This window comes from Pterocles gutturalis, unplaced genomic scaffold (assembly GCF_000699245.1).
Source record: "Pterocles gutturalis isolate BGI_N339 unplaced genomic scaffold, ASM69924v1 scaffold12265, whole genome shotgun sequence".
In the NCBI taxonomy this organism is placed as follows: domain Eukaryota; kingdom Metazoa; phylum Chordata; class Aves; order Pterocliformes; family Pteroclidae; genus Pterocles; species Pterocles gutturalis.
This window is the reverse complement of record NW_010143550.1, coordinates 35626-53390: the sequence shown is the minus strand read 5'-3', so window position 1 is coordinate 53390 and position 17765 is coordinate 35626. Positions and strand designations below refer to the sequence as shown.

The 17765-nt window shown below is 41.7% G+C and overlaps 1 protein-coding gene across 1 annotated transcript; it reads left to right on the top strand.

The window, feature by feature from the left end:
• The first annotated feature begins 145 nt into the window (after positions 1–145).
• On the top strand, positions 146–9047 carry PTGER4 (prostaglandin E receptor 4 (subtype EP4)). The gene is made up of 2 exons (XM_010084783.1): positions 146–1061; positions 8454–9047. Exons 1-2 carry the CDS (start codon positions 231–233, stop codon positions 9045–9047), a joined length of 1425 nt encoding a protein of 474 aa, XP_010083085.1. The 5' UTR covers positions 146–230.
• Positions 9048–17765: the final 8718 nt, after the last annotated feature.

Genomic DNA, 17765 nt, shown 5'->3' with positions numbered 1-17765 from the left:
GGCTCCAGGCGGTCCCTGCCGGACGGCACACCGCTTCGGCTCCTTTTTAGGACTTTTTTCATTTTTTTTAACTAAAATACAACCACTTTTTTTTACTTTTTTTTCCCCCCTTCTCCCTCGTTTCATTTTTTATTTTCGCGCTAGGCTGCTCCCTCCCCTCTCTTCCTCTCCCTTTCCTTTTTGGACCCGCTCTTGCCTTTGCTCGGCTCCCTGGGGGCAGCGTGGGCACCATGTCCTTCGACCCCACCATCATGCCACCTGCGAACGGCTCTGCCAACGGGACTGCCACTGGGGCCGAGGGCGGGAAGCCCCCCACCATCCCCACCGTCATGTTCATCTTTGGCGTGGTAGGCAACCTCATAGCCATCGTGGTGCTCTGCAAGTCCAGGAAGGAGCAGAAGGAGACCACATTCTACACGCTGGTCTGCGGGCTAGCGGTCACCGATCTCCTGGGGACCTGCCTGGTGAGTCCGGTCACTATTGCCACTTACCTGCAGAACCGCTGGCCGGGAGGACCAGCGCTGTGTGAGTACAGCTCCTTCATCCTCCTCTTCTTTGGACTCTCTGGCCTTAGCATTATCTGTGCCATGTCTATAGAGAGGTACCTGGCCATCAATCATGCCTATTTCTACAACCATTATGTAGACAAGAAGCTGGCAGGGCTCACGCTCTTTGCCATCTATGCTTCCAACGTGCTGTTCTGCGCCCTCCCCAGCATGGGGCTTGGCAAATCTACCTTGCAGTACCCTGACACTTGGTGTTTCATAGACTGGCGAGCAAAAGAGGCCACCCATGCGGCATATTCCTACATGTACGCCGGCTTCAGCTCCTTCCTAATCATGGTCACCGTGATCTGCAACATCCTGGTGTGCGTGGCCCTCATTCGCATGCACCGCCAGTTCATGAGACGTACGTCCTTGGGGACAGACACCACCTCCAGCCGTTTATCTGACTTTCGCAGACGCCGGAGCTTCCGTCGGATGGCCGGAGCAGAGATCCAGATGGTTATTCTGCTCATTGCCACTTCCCTGGTGGTGGTCATCTGCTCCATTCCTCTGGTGGTGAGTAATGTTGTGCAACTCTTCTTCTTTTCCATCACCCATACCGCTGAGTCTTTTCTCCTCCTCGTCTGTGCTTGTAGAACAGACTCCTATTTAGCTGGTGCTGCAAACTGTTATAATAACTTAAAGGCTGTTAGCATACATGCATGGTGAGAGAAAGTTGTGTTGATTTATGTTTACAAGAAAAGAAACATGCTTATCCCGAGTCCTGGACTCCTTTGATTGGTTAAAATACAAGGCCAAAAATTCTCAATAATTTTTCCACTGTTTAACTGGAATCCACAAAGCAAAAATCTTACTGAGAGCTAAAGGCACTTCAAAGTTCACTTCTAAAATTAATTTGTGATGAGTGAGGTTTGGGTCTGGCCTGCATTTCTGGATGTTTATTGTGTTTTAAAAATGTGCACGCTATTGCTGAAGGGCACAGCGTTTCCTGATGTGCAGAAGGAGGAGCGAGCTCTGTTCACTTGTCACAGAGCGCTTCACACCCAAAACCTGAGCCGAGCTTCCCCTCCTGAGGGGTTCACCCACCACCTCTGGGGTAGATCCCACACTCTTACATCCTTCCAGCAGCTTCCCTACTGTGGGAGGAGTAAACTCTGTGGAAACACTCATCAGTATAATTCTCAGTTAAATGGGAGTTGGAGGAATCTGGCCCACATAAACCTAGAGAGCATACCAAAATGTCAGACAAATTACCACTAACCATTTGCTAATTTTCTGAAATGGCTGATACAATTATTGTCATTCAATTGTACATGCAGGATCCACTTGTCTTCTTTCTGTTCTTCAACCTTATCTCTAAGGAAGACAAAAAAACAACACCACCACCACCAGCTGGAGGCTCAGTTCTTGCTTGCCACCCACCATAATAAAAGTTGGTGAACTTTCTCCTCCTCTGGCTCAGAGACATTAAACAAATAGCTGGCTTGCCTTACTTGCCACCTTCCAAAACACGGTGTAGAGAGCCAAGCAGTGGTTGTCAGACAGAAAATGTTTTCAGAAGGACTGTTTTAAGGGGGTTTATTGTTGGTAGGGTGATTGCTGTGTTGCAGAGAGTCTACAATGTGTGTGAAATACAAGCTGGCCAGGTAGGGATGCAAAAAAAGCGTGTATGCTGCGGTAAAGAAGTTTAGAGAAGTACATGTGAGCAGGACTCAGAGGTCAGGGAGTCCGCCCCCTTGCTTCAGCAGTGCTGTAATTGCGAGGGTCGGGCCAGTTTTGCCACATTACTAGCATAAACAGGAGCCAGCGAACTGTGGCTGTGCTGGAGCACCAGCCGCCCGGCTGTCACCAAAGGCCATCTCCTGTCCTTCGGCATTGTCACTTTGCCTAGTGCCGTGGCAGGACCGAGCATGGGGCCATGCGTGCATTGCTGGACACCTGAAGGAAGTCGAGAGGTGGTGTCCGAGGCGCACACAGGCTGGCTGGGAGGTGCACATGTGTTAGATGGAGGAGCTGTACACAACCTGCTCTGCAGTCCAGCTCCACAGACTGCTGGGGTAAGCAAGCTTGCTGCACCGGGAGGAATCAGGTCATGGAGTGGCCAAAACCCTGACACAGGGCTGTGGTTTAACAGTACTTAATTTGATTAATCTGATATTATAACAGCTACTTCACAAAAGAACAATATTGTGTTTTCAAAAGAGATGCTATTAAATGCAGAGGATGAGTTTGGGGAATTAAATACGGTGTTGTAATGTGATACACGGTATCAGCTAATGGGCTTACGCAGTTTCAGAAAAAAAGCCAGACCTTATCCTGTGGAGGAGCAGCTAGAGGAAGGCTGAGAACTCTGAACATAAAATGCAAAATGAAATTGTTCATATCCATTTGGAGCTAGGCAATCTTTTACAGAATATCTAAAAAAAAAAAATAATCAAGAAGAAGGGGTTACCAGGAAGGGAACTGGATTGTTGACAGTTAAAAGTAATGAACCTGGGTGGGGCAAAAGGCTTATTTAAACAGTAGCTAGTGAAAAACTTGTATATAGCAGAAAGTATGTGAAGGTGCGGGTGGTGAAGTTGTGTAGCTCTCTCAGACCTTGATTTCACTACCAGAAAAGCACAGCATTACCTTGGGAGTGTTCACATAAGTTAGCTTTTCCCTGCTGAAGCAGCATATCTTTTCTATATCTAATATGAGGTAAGAGACTGTAATTTCACTTAGATGGATGACTAAGAAAAAAAGGGAAGCTTTCTTTTTTTTAAAAAAAGAAAACAAATAACCGCATATCTACACATCATCACAGTGTCCGGTGTGGTTAAATTTCTTCATTGTTAAGTAACTTTTGTAAGTCATTTGCCTCCCCCTGCGGGAATAAGCTATAGCCATATATGCTGCTTTGTTCCATGGTGCACTGCAGTGCACTCTGGTTGCTTATAGACTGAAGAATTCAGATATAAACTCAGAGAAGTGACACCTTTATGCTGTAAATCCCTAGAATGAGCCACTGGCAGAAATAGGTAAATGAGTAATACAGAGGCACATTTTTATGACTGAGAAGTTTTAGGGAGCCCTCACTGGGAGGCTCATCTATAACACCACAGCCTGGCAGTCATCAAGAATATGCAAGTGGTAAGGTGGTGGTGGTGGCATGATTCAGATACACAAGGCAGGCGCAGGGGGTGCTTTGTGACTGAAGTTTTCTGATGAGCTGACTTCCTACTGATGATTTCAGCTGAATAAACCATCACTTAAGTCAAAGCAAAGCAACTTCTGAAAGACGTAAACCTCTAACATTTTAGAACGAACACTTTCACAACGTAATAACATAGCAGACAGGCAATCCAGCAGGCTACATTTATGAGGGTTTGACAAAATTTTTAAGTCTTAAAATATTAAATAGCCCTGAAATAATAAGCAAAGGCTTGTCTTGATTTAAAAAGTGGTTAAAGAATAGCGAGCTGAGTCACAGAGAACAGCAGTTTTTAATAATGAGATGCTCCAGCACTCAGTTTACAAGTAGGGTTGTTTAGTGCCTTAATGATTTATTCATAAAATCAGCAAAATTTACAGTGACAACAAGTGCTATAACAAAATTATGGGGGATGGTGCAAAATGCTGAATGAACTTGACAGAACTGGAGACCGATCAAGTTTATCAAGGAAAGAAAAGCTGAACAAAAAACAGTGAGAGGAAACTTTTTATATAACCAGATGTACTCTCAGTGCGCAGAAAGTGATGTGAAAGACATGGAGAAGAATCTGACAGTGGTTTAAAAATGAAATAAGGAAAATATAAAAACTGTGTGCTGACTCTTGTCTGCACTCCACGCTGGTTATCTCATCTTTTAAAATATTGAGAGTTTTTAGAAAATAGAATTGGATAGAGTTAAAAGTAGGGAATAAGTTATATTAGGAGGGATTTTGACAAGAACAGAGGAGAATTTATTGGCCAGCCTTTAAAAAAAAACCAACAAACTCTGAAAGAGTAAATAGGCACACACTACTCAAAGTCTGTAATTCACTCCAGCAGTCTGTCAGATACTCTTCAGATTTTTAAGTGTGTGATCCTGATCACATAAGGTTGTTAAATCATGGTGAAGTGGAAAATAAAATATAATCTGGTTGATTGCATGAAATAATCAGGAGTTTATAACTTAATGTTTAATTGATCTAAAAGTTTGGATTTTCTTTTGGCTTGGTTGACTTCAACTTTTCTCTAATTATCAGGGACTGTCCGCAGCCAACAGCAAAGGTGGCAAGCGTGATTTTTGAGCGATGGAGTAGATACCAAGCAGACACCAAGCACTAGAGGGCAAAGGTTATTGGCTTGTAGAGCTGAAAACTTGTTCCTGCTTCCTAGCATTTTAAAATTTATTTTTAAATTTATCCTGTGAGTATGTAGGGAGATTTTGAGGGCAGACAGAAGCTATGAAGACAATTAACGGTGTGACTGCAACTGTACAAGTCACTTCATGGGATTAGAAATCATTATTTACATCTGTAGTTCGTAAAAAGGAAAAGCAGCAAGCAGCACAAAGGACTCTGACCCTACAAGTACCTATCACTTGCACATAAACTCAACATACCTTGGAGCTACGTGCTTTTTAACACAATTGCAAACAAACTGCCAGTACTTCTAAGATATGTTGCCTGAATTCTACACCTACAAAGCTAACATACAGAACCCATTCTTTTTGAGATTTGAATTGCTCTAGTCTGCTTATTTCTTTAATTAGGATTTCAAATTGCACAAATTCGAGCATCAGATTAGTTAATTTAGTAGTGGATTCCACTTGCTCGGCAGTTACTTAGAAGACGCAAGGCAATATCCTTTAGCATGCTATCTCCTGCAGCAGAAGACTTGTAGCTGCAACAGGATACATCTCTTGCTGTTCTTGTAGGTGATACATTATTAGTAAATGCTGCTTCACCAGTATGTAAATAAATTATAAAACTGGTATTCCAACACAGATTAATTTTTACTTTATTGTGATTAAGATGTAATCCCAGCGATAGATCTGAATTGATACATGCATTTGACATTCTGGGAGGCTTCTAGTAAAACACATGGGACCTTTCTGGGAAGTAGAAACAGTTCTGTGCAGTCAAAAGTTTTCGCTAAATAAGTCCATTTTATGAATCTTTAACCTATATGTGCCACATCTCTGTCAAAAGGAAATAAAGCACACAGAGATCACATAAAGCAAGCTGCACCGTGCAAGTAGCAATTGTCCTTTTCAGACAGAGTCGTCACTTAAAAGACATTTTTATCTTTCTATAAAGTCTGCCATGCAGACAGAGAAAAGTTAAATAGATGCCTCAATTTCATATGGTGCTTATCAAAACAACAATCCCACTATTAAATCACTAACGTGTAACTATAGCTCCAAGTTTGAAAAAAAAGTCAGGTTTCCAGAGTTGGACTGTGTACTTCTTCAGCAATCTTCAAAGTGTGCCTTCTGGTTCTGTGCTCTGGATTAATTTATCAGCATATACCCCTCCCTGTCAACACCTCTAATCTTCCCGGTAATGACTGCATTTAGTTGTACAAGCTGCTATAATTCCTCCACTCCCTCAACATTGTCCTTTGAAGTCCTGGTTCTCAGGGCACATACCTGTCAAAGACATTGACCAGCATTTACACACTTTCAGGGTGCATAAGGAAATCTCAGTACAGAAAAAGAAAAAGAGCATTTGGAAGGAAATGTAGTTTTTTTCAAAACAGGTAGAATCCCCTGGGGAAATTTGACCTTTTTGTATTTATATATTTGACCTTTGTGTATTTATACATTTGACCTCTTACCATTTTGGAGGGGGAAAAAACCTCACACAAATGATCAAGTCAGTATTTCAAGAACAGGTTTTTTAACCAGTGCCGGGCAATGTCACCTCAGTTTATATTCCAGCCTTCCAGGTTCAGGAATCCCAGCTGCTGCATTTCAGGTTCAGCGCTGGTGTTGCTAATAGCAGCTTGACTTGCACAAGCTGATAAATCGACTCACAGACCTTCTCCCTGACTTGCAGAGCTCCCCACAGCTTGCCCGTGTCCATTCGGGACCCCTCTCAGGGCCACGGGGCGGTGGCACTGGGGCGGAGGCAGTGGGACCGTGGGACACCCGTGCCACCTAGTGGTGCACTCAGCAAAGGTGTCCAACAGGCAAATGAGAGACGGGCTTCCCTGCGCACCCCCACCTTCACCAGCAAATGGCAAGAGGTTTTAATTGAGGGCATTTTTAAGGGATCGTCAATGAATGTGGGTATTTAAAAATTCTGGCCTCTGGAAGGGCTGGTGTTCTCTCAGACAGTGATAAATGGAATTCTGTAGTGATGGACATCAGATAGGAGGCTAATGTAAAATAAATAGTGAAAAAAATTAAGGCAAGTAAAGCTTAATAAAAGAAAATCCCATAAAAATAAGTTAAATGTGCATAGGAAGACTCTTTGAAGTACTTGAATTGCATGTTTGGCTTAACAGAAAAATAAGGTCAATAAATTGGTTGTCAAAAAGACACCCATAATGTTAGAAATCATTAGGAAAATAACCGAGAAAAAAACTCAGATCATTATATTGCTGTATAAATTCAAGATTTTCACATATTTTGAGTTCTGTGGGCAGGTTTTGTTACCAATAAACCTAGAGAAAACTACTGAGAAAGAAAATAGAGGCAATCATCGATTTGACAGTCTGTTTGAGAGGGACTTCCTAAGAGGGACTCTGCATTATTTTAAAAATACTTCATTGATAGCTTTGAAGCATACTCAGTCTCTGAATGCTGACAAGCTGAATGCCACCACATTGCCCTGCTGCAGGAAAATTTATCCATATAGAATTGTGAAATTTTTCGATGGCTTCACATGCAGAACTTCTATTAAAAATCACTTAAGAGGGCTGTTCTACTTTAGCCCCAATTTATTTTAATGTTTGCCTGCATTGTGTGTAACCTTCTCCTAGCTGGGCAATAATTGATTCATTTCAGAGTCAAAGGCCGAGATCTAAAAAACCTTATAATTTTGCTACTAGATTTTTACTGTATCAGATTAAAAAATAATTAAAGGACTTGATTTACCTTAAGAAGTCTGAAGAAAAGAGTATTTTCCATTACCAATTTTTTTTTCCAGTGGCTTTTCTAGGCCTTTGTATAATCGGACAGTGCAGAGGTCTTACTAAAATGGAGAGCAGCTAGTTGAGACTGATGAACGTAACAAACTCATATGATCTCATCCTCCTTAACGACACTGGAAGGATAAAAATTGATATCAAAGAATTGGACTGTGGCTTACTCACAGTAGCATTTGCAAAAGTAGCTGTTAACCAGGATAGGGACTACATTAGTGTTTTTCTCTTGGATTTTTTTTCCCCCTCAATATCTTTTTTCCAAACCACGCTGCAACAAGCAAGCAGCTGAGGGTATACAAACAATTCTAGTAAGGATAGATGCCAGCAAAATGCTCCAGATCTAATACACTTTGTATTATAGTCTGGGTTTCAGTGTGTTTCTAAACAATTATTAGACCTTTGCTAGAGGAACTGAGTGCCCAGCTCTCCTCAGTCAGTATCTCTTTGCAGGTAGCTACAAATCAACATATATTAAGGAAGAAGGGTACAGGTCTACACCTTTGCTTCTGGGTTCTGTCAATTAAGGAATTTTTTAAACAGCAGCCAACAGTTGGAGGTTCAAGGATTAATTATGAGGGAAAGGAGAGAGAAAGAGCCATCTTTTCCTACCTGTAACAAAGAAGGCTAATTTACAGCAGATTCATCTCTCTGATTTTTTTTGCCATTTCCAAAAATGAACTCACAACTGCCAATCTGAGATGCCTGGCTTTCCCAGCCCCTTTTCCTGTCGTAGCTTGCAGCTGCAAGTCTAGATCTCTGCTTTGAAATGTAAACTTTGATTTCCTGATGTAATTGCATAATGGTGTCTTCCCCCATCTCCTCGGGTAGGTCCGTGTGTTTGTGAACCAGCTGTACCAGCCGGAATCCGTGAGGGATGTGAAGCAAAACCCTGACCTGCAAGCCATCCGCATTGCCTCAGTGAACCCCATTTTGGACCCATGGGTGTACATCCTCCTCCGCAAGACTGTGCTCAGCAAAGCCATTGAGAAGATTAAATGCCTCTTCTGCCGCATTGGAGGGGCTCGGAGGCAGCACTCGGGGGCCAATTTCAACTGCGTGGATGGCCGCAGGACCTCCTCCGCCATGTCCAGTCAGTCACCCTCCTTCATCTCCCGCGAGCTGAGGGAGATCAGCAGCACCTCACAAACGCTGCTCTATCCGCCCGAGTTAAGCGAAAGCAGCGTCGGGGGCCGCGTGTTGCTGCCAGGCCCCAGTGCCAGCTTGGCTCAGTCTGACACCACGTCAGTAAGGACTCTGCGCAGCTTGGAAACCTCGGACTCTTCCCAGGGACAGGACTCTGAGAGCGTCTTCCTGGTGAATGAAATCGGGTCTGGTGGTGGGGCCAGCTCTACACCCAAGGGCAGCCCTCTCCAGGTCACCTTCCCCTCAGAGACACTGAATTTGTCAGAAAAGTGTATATAGATAGCCATGAAAGGCATCAACCCTGGGGATATTTCCTGATACATTGGAAAAACTGGTGCAATAGATAGGTGTTCTGCCTGTTCGAGGGGAGAGGGGTTCAGCTGTGCTCCAAAGGGCTATTCTTCTCTTGCCATGTGATGGGTACATTTATTTTAGACTACTGAGGACTGTGTGGAACAGACACTGCACATGGGCCCTGCCGTCAGAAATGGTACAAGGCAGGTCTAATGGGACTGGAAACATGAACTGCCTTGTCTTGTTCTGGGACACAGGAGAGCTGCTGGGCCTCTGGAAACAGAAAGACCCATCACTTTCTTTTTTCTTTCTTTCCCTTTCCAAATCTGGTAGAACTGTGTTTTCTCTCCCCATGGTTGCTCAGCTATCAAGAGTTAAGCTTCTGGTACTAGAGCTGAATGTGAGGCAGCTGCTAGGAACTGGACAGAGCTACTCTGAGAGCTGCCTGGGGCAGGATTTTAAAGTGTCTCACTAAAGCATGAAAATGTGAATTTTTACCATTGTATATATATCAGGATTGAAAATATTTAAAAGTCTATTCTTCTCTATGAGAAGGTTTTTTATTAATACAAGGTATATAGAAATGATTGCCAGCCTTCTCTTCTTTTGATAAGACGTTCTTGGTTTAGATTTGTTATCCATGCTAGATTCACAGCTGATGAGGTAATTCTCTAGCTGAGAACACATAAGCACTTTCTGAGTGAAATGGGAATATGTGCGCTATTAAGACAGAAAAAGAAAACACATCCTTTCAGTTAAGAATATTCCTTTTCAGTATATGTACATACTAAAAAGCCAGATTTTATTTATGTGCTGAGAATGTTTCTCTGTATAACACATCTGCATCTCACAAAGTACTTTGGCCCATATTCTGCACACACTTAGGTAAACACTTAACACCATCCATCAGAGTCATCCCTCTGCTGCCAGGGAGACTCCTTACATGTAAAGTTAAGGTCATATAAAAGTGCTTGCAATATCAGGGCCTAAAACTTTCAACCTGTTAATAGTCTTAATATTCACTTTAGTTAAAGCATCACGGATGTAATAAAGGTATTTTTTAATAACATTTATCATTTTAGTTTAAATAGTAAATAGGATTTTATGACTGTGTAATCTGATACTTCCATCAAATAAATGTACAAAACCATGGAAGCAGAATCTTCATTTAAAAGTATAGGTTATATAGAAACATATGGTGGTCTTGCACTCCTTGAAAATCATTTGTTCCTAGAGTTTTAATGGCAAACACATCACCAAACCCAGCTGTTAAACACTGACAAAAAGGAGGTTTGTGTTTTATGTTGTAAGGGTTAGATCTTGTTCCAGAAACTGTTTATCAAAATAATTCTGTATAGATATTTGGAGGATGTTTTGTCAAATACTAAGCATGTTATGCTGCTTAAAGTGTTTTCATGTGAAATGCTTTATTGTAATCTTGAGCCTTATGTTGATACATTTAAGCAGTTGTACTGACCAAACTAATTTTGGGGATCACAATTAAATGGAAATGTTCTGCTTGATCTCAGAAGTTTATATAAGTCTGCCATTCAGTGCAAGCCCCTCACCTTAACAAGCCTCCCATGTTGGAAGGCTTTGTGCTCAGCTGCCATCAAAATACACTTCATTCTGTAAGTTTCCAAAACACCACAGCATGATCACCATCAGTGAGGGTCAGCCATCTTCAAAAATGTCCCCAAGAGTACCAACATAGAGCCATGAAAATTCTTCCTGCAAATAAACAAAAAATAAACAACTACACTCAATTAAATTTCAGGCCCGATACATTACTTTCCTCTAACAGGGGAGCAGTTGAGCATATTTGCCTTGATACGTGTAGAAAGTGAACTTAAATCTCTATGCAAATATTTGCAGCAGTAAGCAATTTTTGACCAGTTAAGCTGGAGAACGGTATTGAGTACTCGAGTTCCTACTGCAGCCACAGATAAAGATCTGCCCAAATTCTTTGCAATTAAACCATTTAACTATTGTCTGTTGCTTACTAGTGATCAACAACTAGAATACACTCGTCGTACTTCCCAAGACAATAGTACCTGGCGGAGTGGGAAGGTGGGACTGCCACCTGCAGATACACCACCAGTACCAATACTGGACCACACTTTTGCAGCTGGCCTGAAGCAGCACACCATTGCTCTTGGTACTGCATGCAATGACAGAATTAGATACCTCCAAGCAAGGTTTTACTATGAGTATTTTTTAATTATTATTTTATTAATAACATATTGTTAATATGATTCTATTCTTTCTTATAGTTACTGATAAGACATACATGTTGTATAGAAGAGCTTTAAGCAAGAATAGACCATCTAAAGCAGCTGACCTCTAGCTTCCCTTAGCAAACGCACGATAAGCCCGAGGTGTTCCTCCTACCCACAGCTTTACTGGTGTGTCAGCAATGGACTGGACTCACAGCACACATCATCAGCAGCACTAACTCCCTCAGTAATGAATTCAAGGATTCACAGCCAGCCCACAGATTACAAAGTCTCCAATACTGGAACTGCCTGCCACAAGTCAATGGCAGCGCACAAAGACAAAATGGCAGCACTTGTACCGCCTAGTTGCAAACACAGATGGGCGTTCAGAAGTAGCCTGGCTAAAAGGACTGGGCAAGTGTGCCTCTGTTTAGGGTGACAAGACTATTAGGTCTCCCTCACCTGCCCAACAGACCTGTTTGGCTTTGGCACCTTCCTCCACACTGACCACAAACACATTACTGAATTATCTTCCTCAGCCTCCCTGAGCGTAAGTCTCAAAATACAGCTGCAGGTTTGTAGAGATTAATTTGCCACAAAAAGTTAAAAGAAAAGGTTATTTTACTGCTAGGCATTATGAGTAGCTTCTGTACATTCCAAAGCACTTCCCTTCTCGCACATAATAGCTCCCTTCCACTCCTGACACCAGAGATCCATATCCACCTTCCCCCAGCCCTCTACTTCTCATACCAAAAATTGTATCTCCCTGACTCCATCCTGCCAGTCCTGTGACTGGAACTCCCACTCCCTCACTTCCAGCAGTCTGTCCTGCCCAGACATCCCCTTCCACCGAGAGGTACTGCTAACCTGCAACCCCCGTACCACACCCCAGAACCCAGCCCCAGCTCCACTTGAGCCTCTGTTCTGTGGCACAGCTTGCAAAATCTACCCACCACAGGCAGGATGACAGCTAGTATCTGCAGGAGACAGTGGTTTCAATGAAAATTTGGAGATTAATTTGAATCTCTGATCAATAATATGTTAGCATTATGACTGGGCCCAGGTTTAGGGTGTAGGATGTAATGACAGAGGGCTTGAACTATAAGAGTGAGCTGTAGGATCCTGTTTTAAATCAAGTTTGTACACCTCTGCTCTCTGCAACACTAGTGCTGCCTAACCCAAATTGGAGCTCTGGGCACAATGCCAAAGCACCAACAAAATCAATGTAATCCACCATCTTCAAATGGCACCAGCCATCATCCTAACCAAGAAGCTTGATAACAGTTTTTAGTCCTGTTCCTAGACACAACGGCAAATCTGTTCTACTTAAGGCAGATCTACTATTAGAGCTACTAAATACTACTAGACCTTTTCAATCCTAGGCCTTCTTCTAGACTTGCCAGCTTTACCGAATCTGGAAACCAACCGATGTCTAAATCACCTGCTTTCTGAACCCAAATAGTCAACCCACTCCCCATCTCTAACTTTCCCCCTGATCATTTACCCTCTACAACTCTTAGAGCTACTAGAGTTGCAACTCGTAGAAAATCAGCTCTCAAAACCAGGCCAGGACATCTGGCAAGACCCAGGAATCATCCATGCTCATGAGCTTCTCTCACTTATAAACTAGCCCTCTTTGGAGATACCACAGGCCAAGGACTCCAGTCCATTCAAGAACATGATGTCAACATGATACCAACCTACGGTGTTTGCAACCTGCCAATAAACCAAGCCCACATGCTTCTGCTTTCCTGTGACCCAGTCCTACTACGCTTTGTTTTTTATAGCTATTATATGACCTCAAAATAAAAGAGCACCTGCCCTCAATATTAGTTATTACCTTCTTCCCCTTGGTTTTAGGATCTGCCTTGTATGGCCAGGTAAGTTTCTAATGCTACTTCTCTCATCTTGATCCCCAGCATCAACAGATATTCAAAGACAACTTTCAGGAACTAGAAGAGTAGAGGAAACATGTTACACTTGCCTTTTTCCCCTCCAGAACTACTTTTAAAGTCCAGTCTCATATGGTATTACCCAATTAGAGTCACTGTTGTGTTGTCTGATCCACACTTTTTTTTACCCTCTAGTATTGTCACAAAGGATTTATTCTTTCAGTATAACCTATATTTAGGTTTTTAAAGATACTTATCTCCATCTACAAGAGTGGAATTCATCTGCCCTGTTTCAGCATTTGCAGTTAACTGCCAGTCAGTCACCTTCAGCTTCCTTTGTAGTCAATGGAAATATTTAGGCACCTTTGGAGGGTGATTCAACTCATTCTAAGACATTTATCTAACACAAGGCACATGAACAGCCCTTTGAGGCTGTGTATTTCTTTCTGCTGGATATAAAGGGACTGAACGCGAAAAAAAATATATTTAAATGCTTAATTGTAGATTTTAAACTAAGCAGAATTAATCCACCTAAACTACTGTTGTTGTTGAGATTTTCCTTTTTACAATGTTGCAACACTTCAGCATTTTAATGTATGATTCATGTAGAAGGCAAACACATGAAAGCTACTGCAGCCATTGCCACTAGTGATGATGAAGAACAATAAATTCCTACTGGCAAAGGGGGGGTGTACTTCACAGATATCCTATTTTTGATAGCAAACACTTTATTCTTTGGTGCCTCTCATTTGGATAACCCTGAGAAATTTAAAAGGACTGGCCACTACCTTTTATTAAAGATTTTTCCTGAGACGTCTCTTTTTTTTTTTTTTTTTCAACTATAACACATACACATGTTCAACAGAGCTAGAAGCAGCCAACTGATTAAATGAGAAACATTCTAAAAGGGTCAATGGTAACCCTTACTCTTGTTATAACCAAAAGAATAAACAGGCATCAGTAAGCAGTGGAGAAGTCAGTATTTTATTCAAACGATCCAGAAAATCCCATACATGCGAAACATGGCATGCTGTATAAAAAACAACGTTGAAATAATCAATTTTTGAACTTCTCCCCAGTTTGAGAATAACAGTGTCACGAGAAGTTATCTGCTCTACAGTGCCCTACAAGACACTACAGTTCTGACAATAACTAGAATTCATAACCTAATCTAATCAGAATGAAAACAAATCTAGTACAGGAGCTTGAAGCAATCATCCCTCAAACCCAGGATGGCTGTTCTGCCTGATGGTGTAGATGCACAGCCCTCCATTAGTTTAGCCTAGCAGTGCTGAAGTCAATAGGAATTTTATGAATCACTTCAGTGGAAACAGATTCTGTGATAACATGGACCTCTGAAAGAGGGGATGCAGTCCTTCCTGTGCGAGTAAATACATAGCGCTGATGCAAGTGTAAAGCGCAAAGAAAGAAAAGATGTGTTGGATTATAGCTGAGCTCCTTGAAAAGGAAAACATACTTTGCAGCTCTTCACACACTTCATTTTCTAGCCAGAGAATGTCTCCTTTGAAGAAATCTGTCTAAATCACTCTCATACCAGCTCTTCGTATTGCTGAACATATAGTATTATTTAAGTTTATACTAAAAATAAGATTAAGAAATTCTTCAACAGGCACAATATAAACCATCTATCAAACGACATCTTAATAAAATGCCTATTCGGTAAGCATTTAAGATCTATTTCTGAACTCCACAAACAAATAAAAAAGTTGCATAGTGATGTTTTACATTTCTTAATATATTTTAGTCTCTCTAATTAGAATAATTTTGAATCACAGAATCATCATCATAGAATCATAGAATGGTTTGGGTTGGAAACAACCTTAAAGATCATCGAGTTACACTGTCCCTGCCATGGGCAGGGACACCTCCCACTAGACCAGGTTGCTCAAAGCTTTATCCAGCCTGGCCTTGAACACCTCCAGGGATGGGGCATCCACAGCTTCCCTGGGCAATCTCTTCCAGTGCCTCACCACCCTCACAGTAAAAGATTTCTTCCTACTATCTAATACAAATCTGCCCTCTTCCAGCTTAAAACCATTACCCCTCCTCCTATCACTACACTCCCTGATAAAGAGTGCCTCCCCATCTCTCCTATAGGCCCCCTTCATCTACTGGAAGGCCACTATTAGGTCCTCCTGGAACCTTCTCTTCTCCAGGCTGTACAGCCCCAACTCTCTCAGCCTGTCCTCACAGGGGAGGTTCTCCAGCCCTCTGACCATCTTCGTGGCCCTCCTCTGGACTTGCTCCAACAGATCCATGTCCTTCTTATGTTGGGGGCCAAGAGCTCGACGCAATACTCTAGGTGGGGTCTCACAAGAGCAGAGTAGAGGGGGAGAACCACCTCTCTTGACCTGCTGGCCATGCTTCTTTTGACGCAGCCCAGGACACGGCTGGCCTTCTAGGCTGCAAGCGCACACTGCCAGCTCATGTTCAGCTTTTCATCTGCCGACACCCCCAAATCCTTCTCCTCAGAACTGCACTCAATCCATTCCCCGCCCAGCCTGTATTTGTGCTTGGGATTGCTTCAACCCATGTGCAGGACCTTGCACTTGCCCTTGTTGAACTTCATGAGGTTGGCATGGGCCCACCTCTCAAGCCTGTCCAGGTTCCTCTGGATGGCATCCCTTCCCTCCAGGGTGTTGACTGCATCACACAGCTTGGTGTGGTCAGCAAACTTGCTGAGAGTGCACTCAATGCCACTGTCCACGTTGCCAACAAAGATGTTAAAATGACACTGGTTCCAATACCAGTCCACTGGACCCCTGAGGAACACTACTTGTCACCCGTCTCCACTTGGACATTGAGCTGTTGACTGCAACTCTTGAGTGTGACCATCCAGACAGTTCCTTATCCACCGAGTGCTCCTTCCATTAAATCCATGTCTCTCCAATTTAGAGAGAAGGATGTAATGTGGGTCAGTGTCCAAGCTTTTGCATGAGTCCAGGCAGAGGATGTCAGTTGCTCTTCCCTTCTCCTATGCTGTAACTCCATCCCCGAATATTAATAACAGGAGATGCTAAAAACCATACATTTTTGTGTGTGAAAGCATAGATGTAAAAATTCACATATATACAAAAGTATATTCTGGAAGAGTCTAATAATAAATAATAAAACTTAGTAAGTTTTCATTATTTTACTTATAATAATAAAACTTAGTAACTACAACATGGAATCAAGCTTTTGAAAGGAATAATTTATTTCTGCAAAGACTGTAAGTGTCCTCTTAAGTAAAGATATTCAACTGAAAGTATGATCTAATGATTTTTCTATAATACACTTTCTACTGAAAAAATCTCTATGTTTCTCAAGCAACATTATTTCCTTTAAAAAGGTATTATTTTGAAAACAGAAATCAGATACGCAAAATGCAAAAACAACTGATTTCAAAAGGTTTCATTTGTCTACAAAATTATTATTGAAATGTTTTTATCATGCAAAATGTTATAAAAATCAAGTAGAAATTATGTGTTCCCAATTTTGAATTCTCCGTGAATTCTTTAACTGACCTTTTTTTCCAGTCCGGCTAGGAGGTGACCATCTCTACCATGTCTCCAAGACAATGGAAAGAGCAGTCTCAGCACAGAACACATCAAAGAAACAGTGCGGCTTTGTTTCTCTGAACTTCTTGTGTGAGGAACCAATGGCCACCTTCCCCTGAAGAAAGATCAACATTAAACAGATCTCCTACATTATGCCTCAAAGTTAACACAATGTGAATATCTACCACAGCATCCAAAATCCAGAAAAGGATAGAAACAGAGACTCAGGCAATGCTGTTCTGTAAAACTGGTTCATTAAGAACTTACTTTAAACGGCAGGTCATGAGAATTAGGAAAAAAAAACTGACTCCCTTTATCAGATGAGCCTCACTAGGAGAGCAAAGGCTAAACATAATACACTTCAGACATACCTGTTTCCAGCTCCCACCATTTTACTTTTGGTGTTGTCTGTAGCACAGCACTCAAGAAAAGAAAAGGCCAGTTTCAGTCTCAGCTGAATATTTTCTTCTAGTGAAACATTCAGGGGGCTTGTTTCGTATAGCATTTCCTTTCATCCAATCAGAAAGTGTTTAACCCATTAACCTATGAAAGCAACATAAAGGTTTCTACTAATTTCATTTGACTACAAATCACACGCCAGATCTATCACACACATACAAGAAACATAAAAATCACACAAGCAAAACAACAATCCAATTCTGCTTCACAGGAAACTTCTTCATAGAAAATTAATCTTAATGAAAATAAAGACTTCTCAGAAAAGAGAACAGTTCACACTTAAACTAGAAGATCATAGAATCACAGAATGATAAATAATGTTAATGAATAAGGACTGAAATAGATTTTTTTAAAAAACACGTTTACAGTTTAAATAAAAGCTTCTTAAATAAAGGGAAAACCTAGACATTAACTTGTAAAATTATGAAATACAGAAAGATTAAAGCAGCTGTCAGAACGTAGTTAAGCATTTTAACATCTTATTTGTTCATAAGATTTTTAGAATCAGCTCTTGGCTTTCTTCTCCAAAAATATGGATGGAACAACAACTCAGGTCATTGCTTTTTCAATTTACAA

Excerpts from the sequence above, each read along its gene's own strand:
- PTGER4 (XM_010084783.1), top strand. The coding sequence starts at position 231 with ATGTCCTTCGACCCCACCATCATGCCACCTGCGAACGGCTCTGCCAAC. Across the intron at positions 1,062-8,453 it reads TCTGCTCCATTCCTCTGGTG|GTCCGTGTGTTTGTGAACCA; the intron begins GTGAGTAATGTT and ends CTCCTCGGGTAG.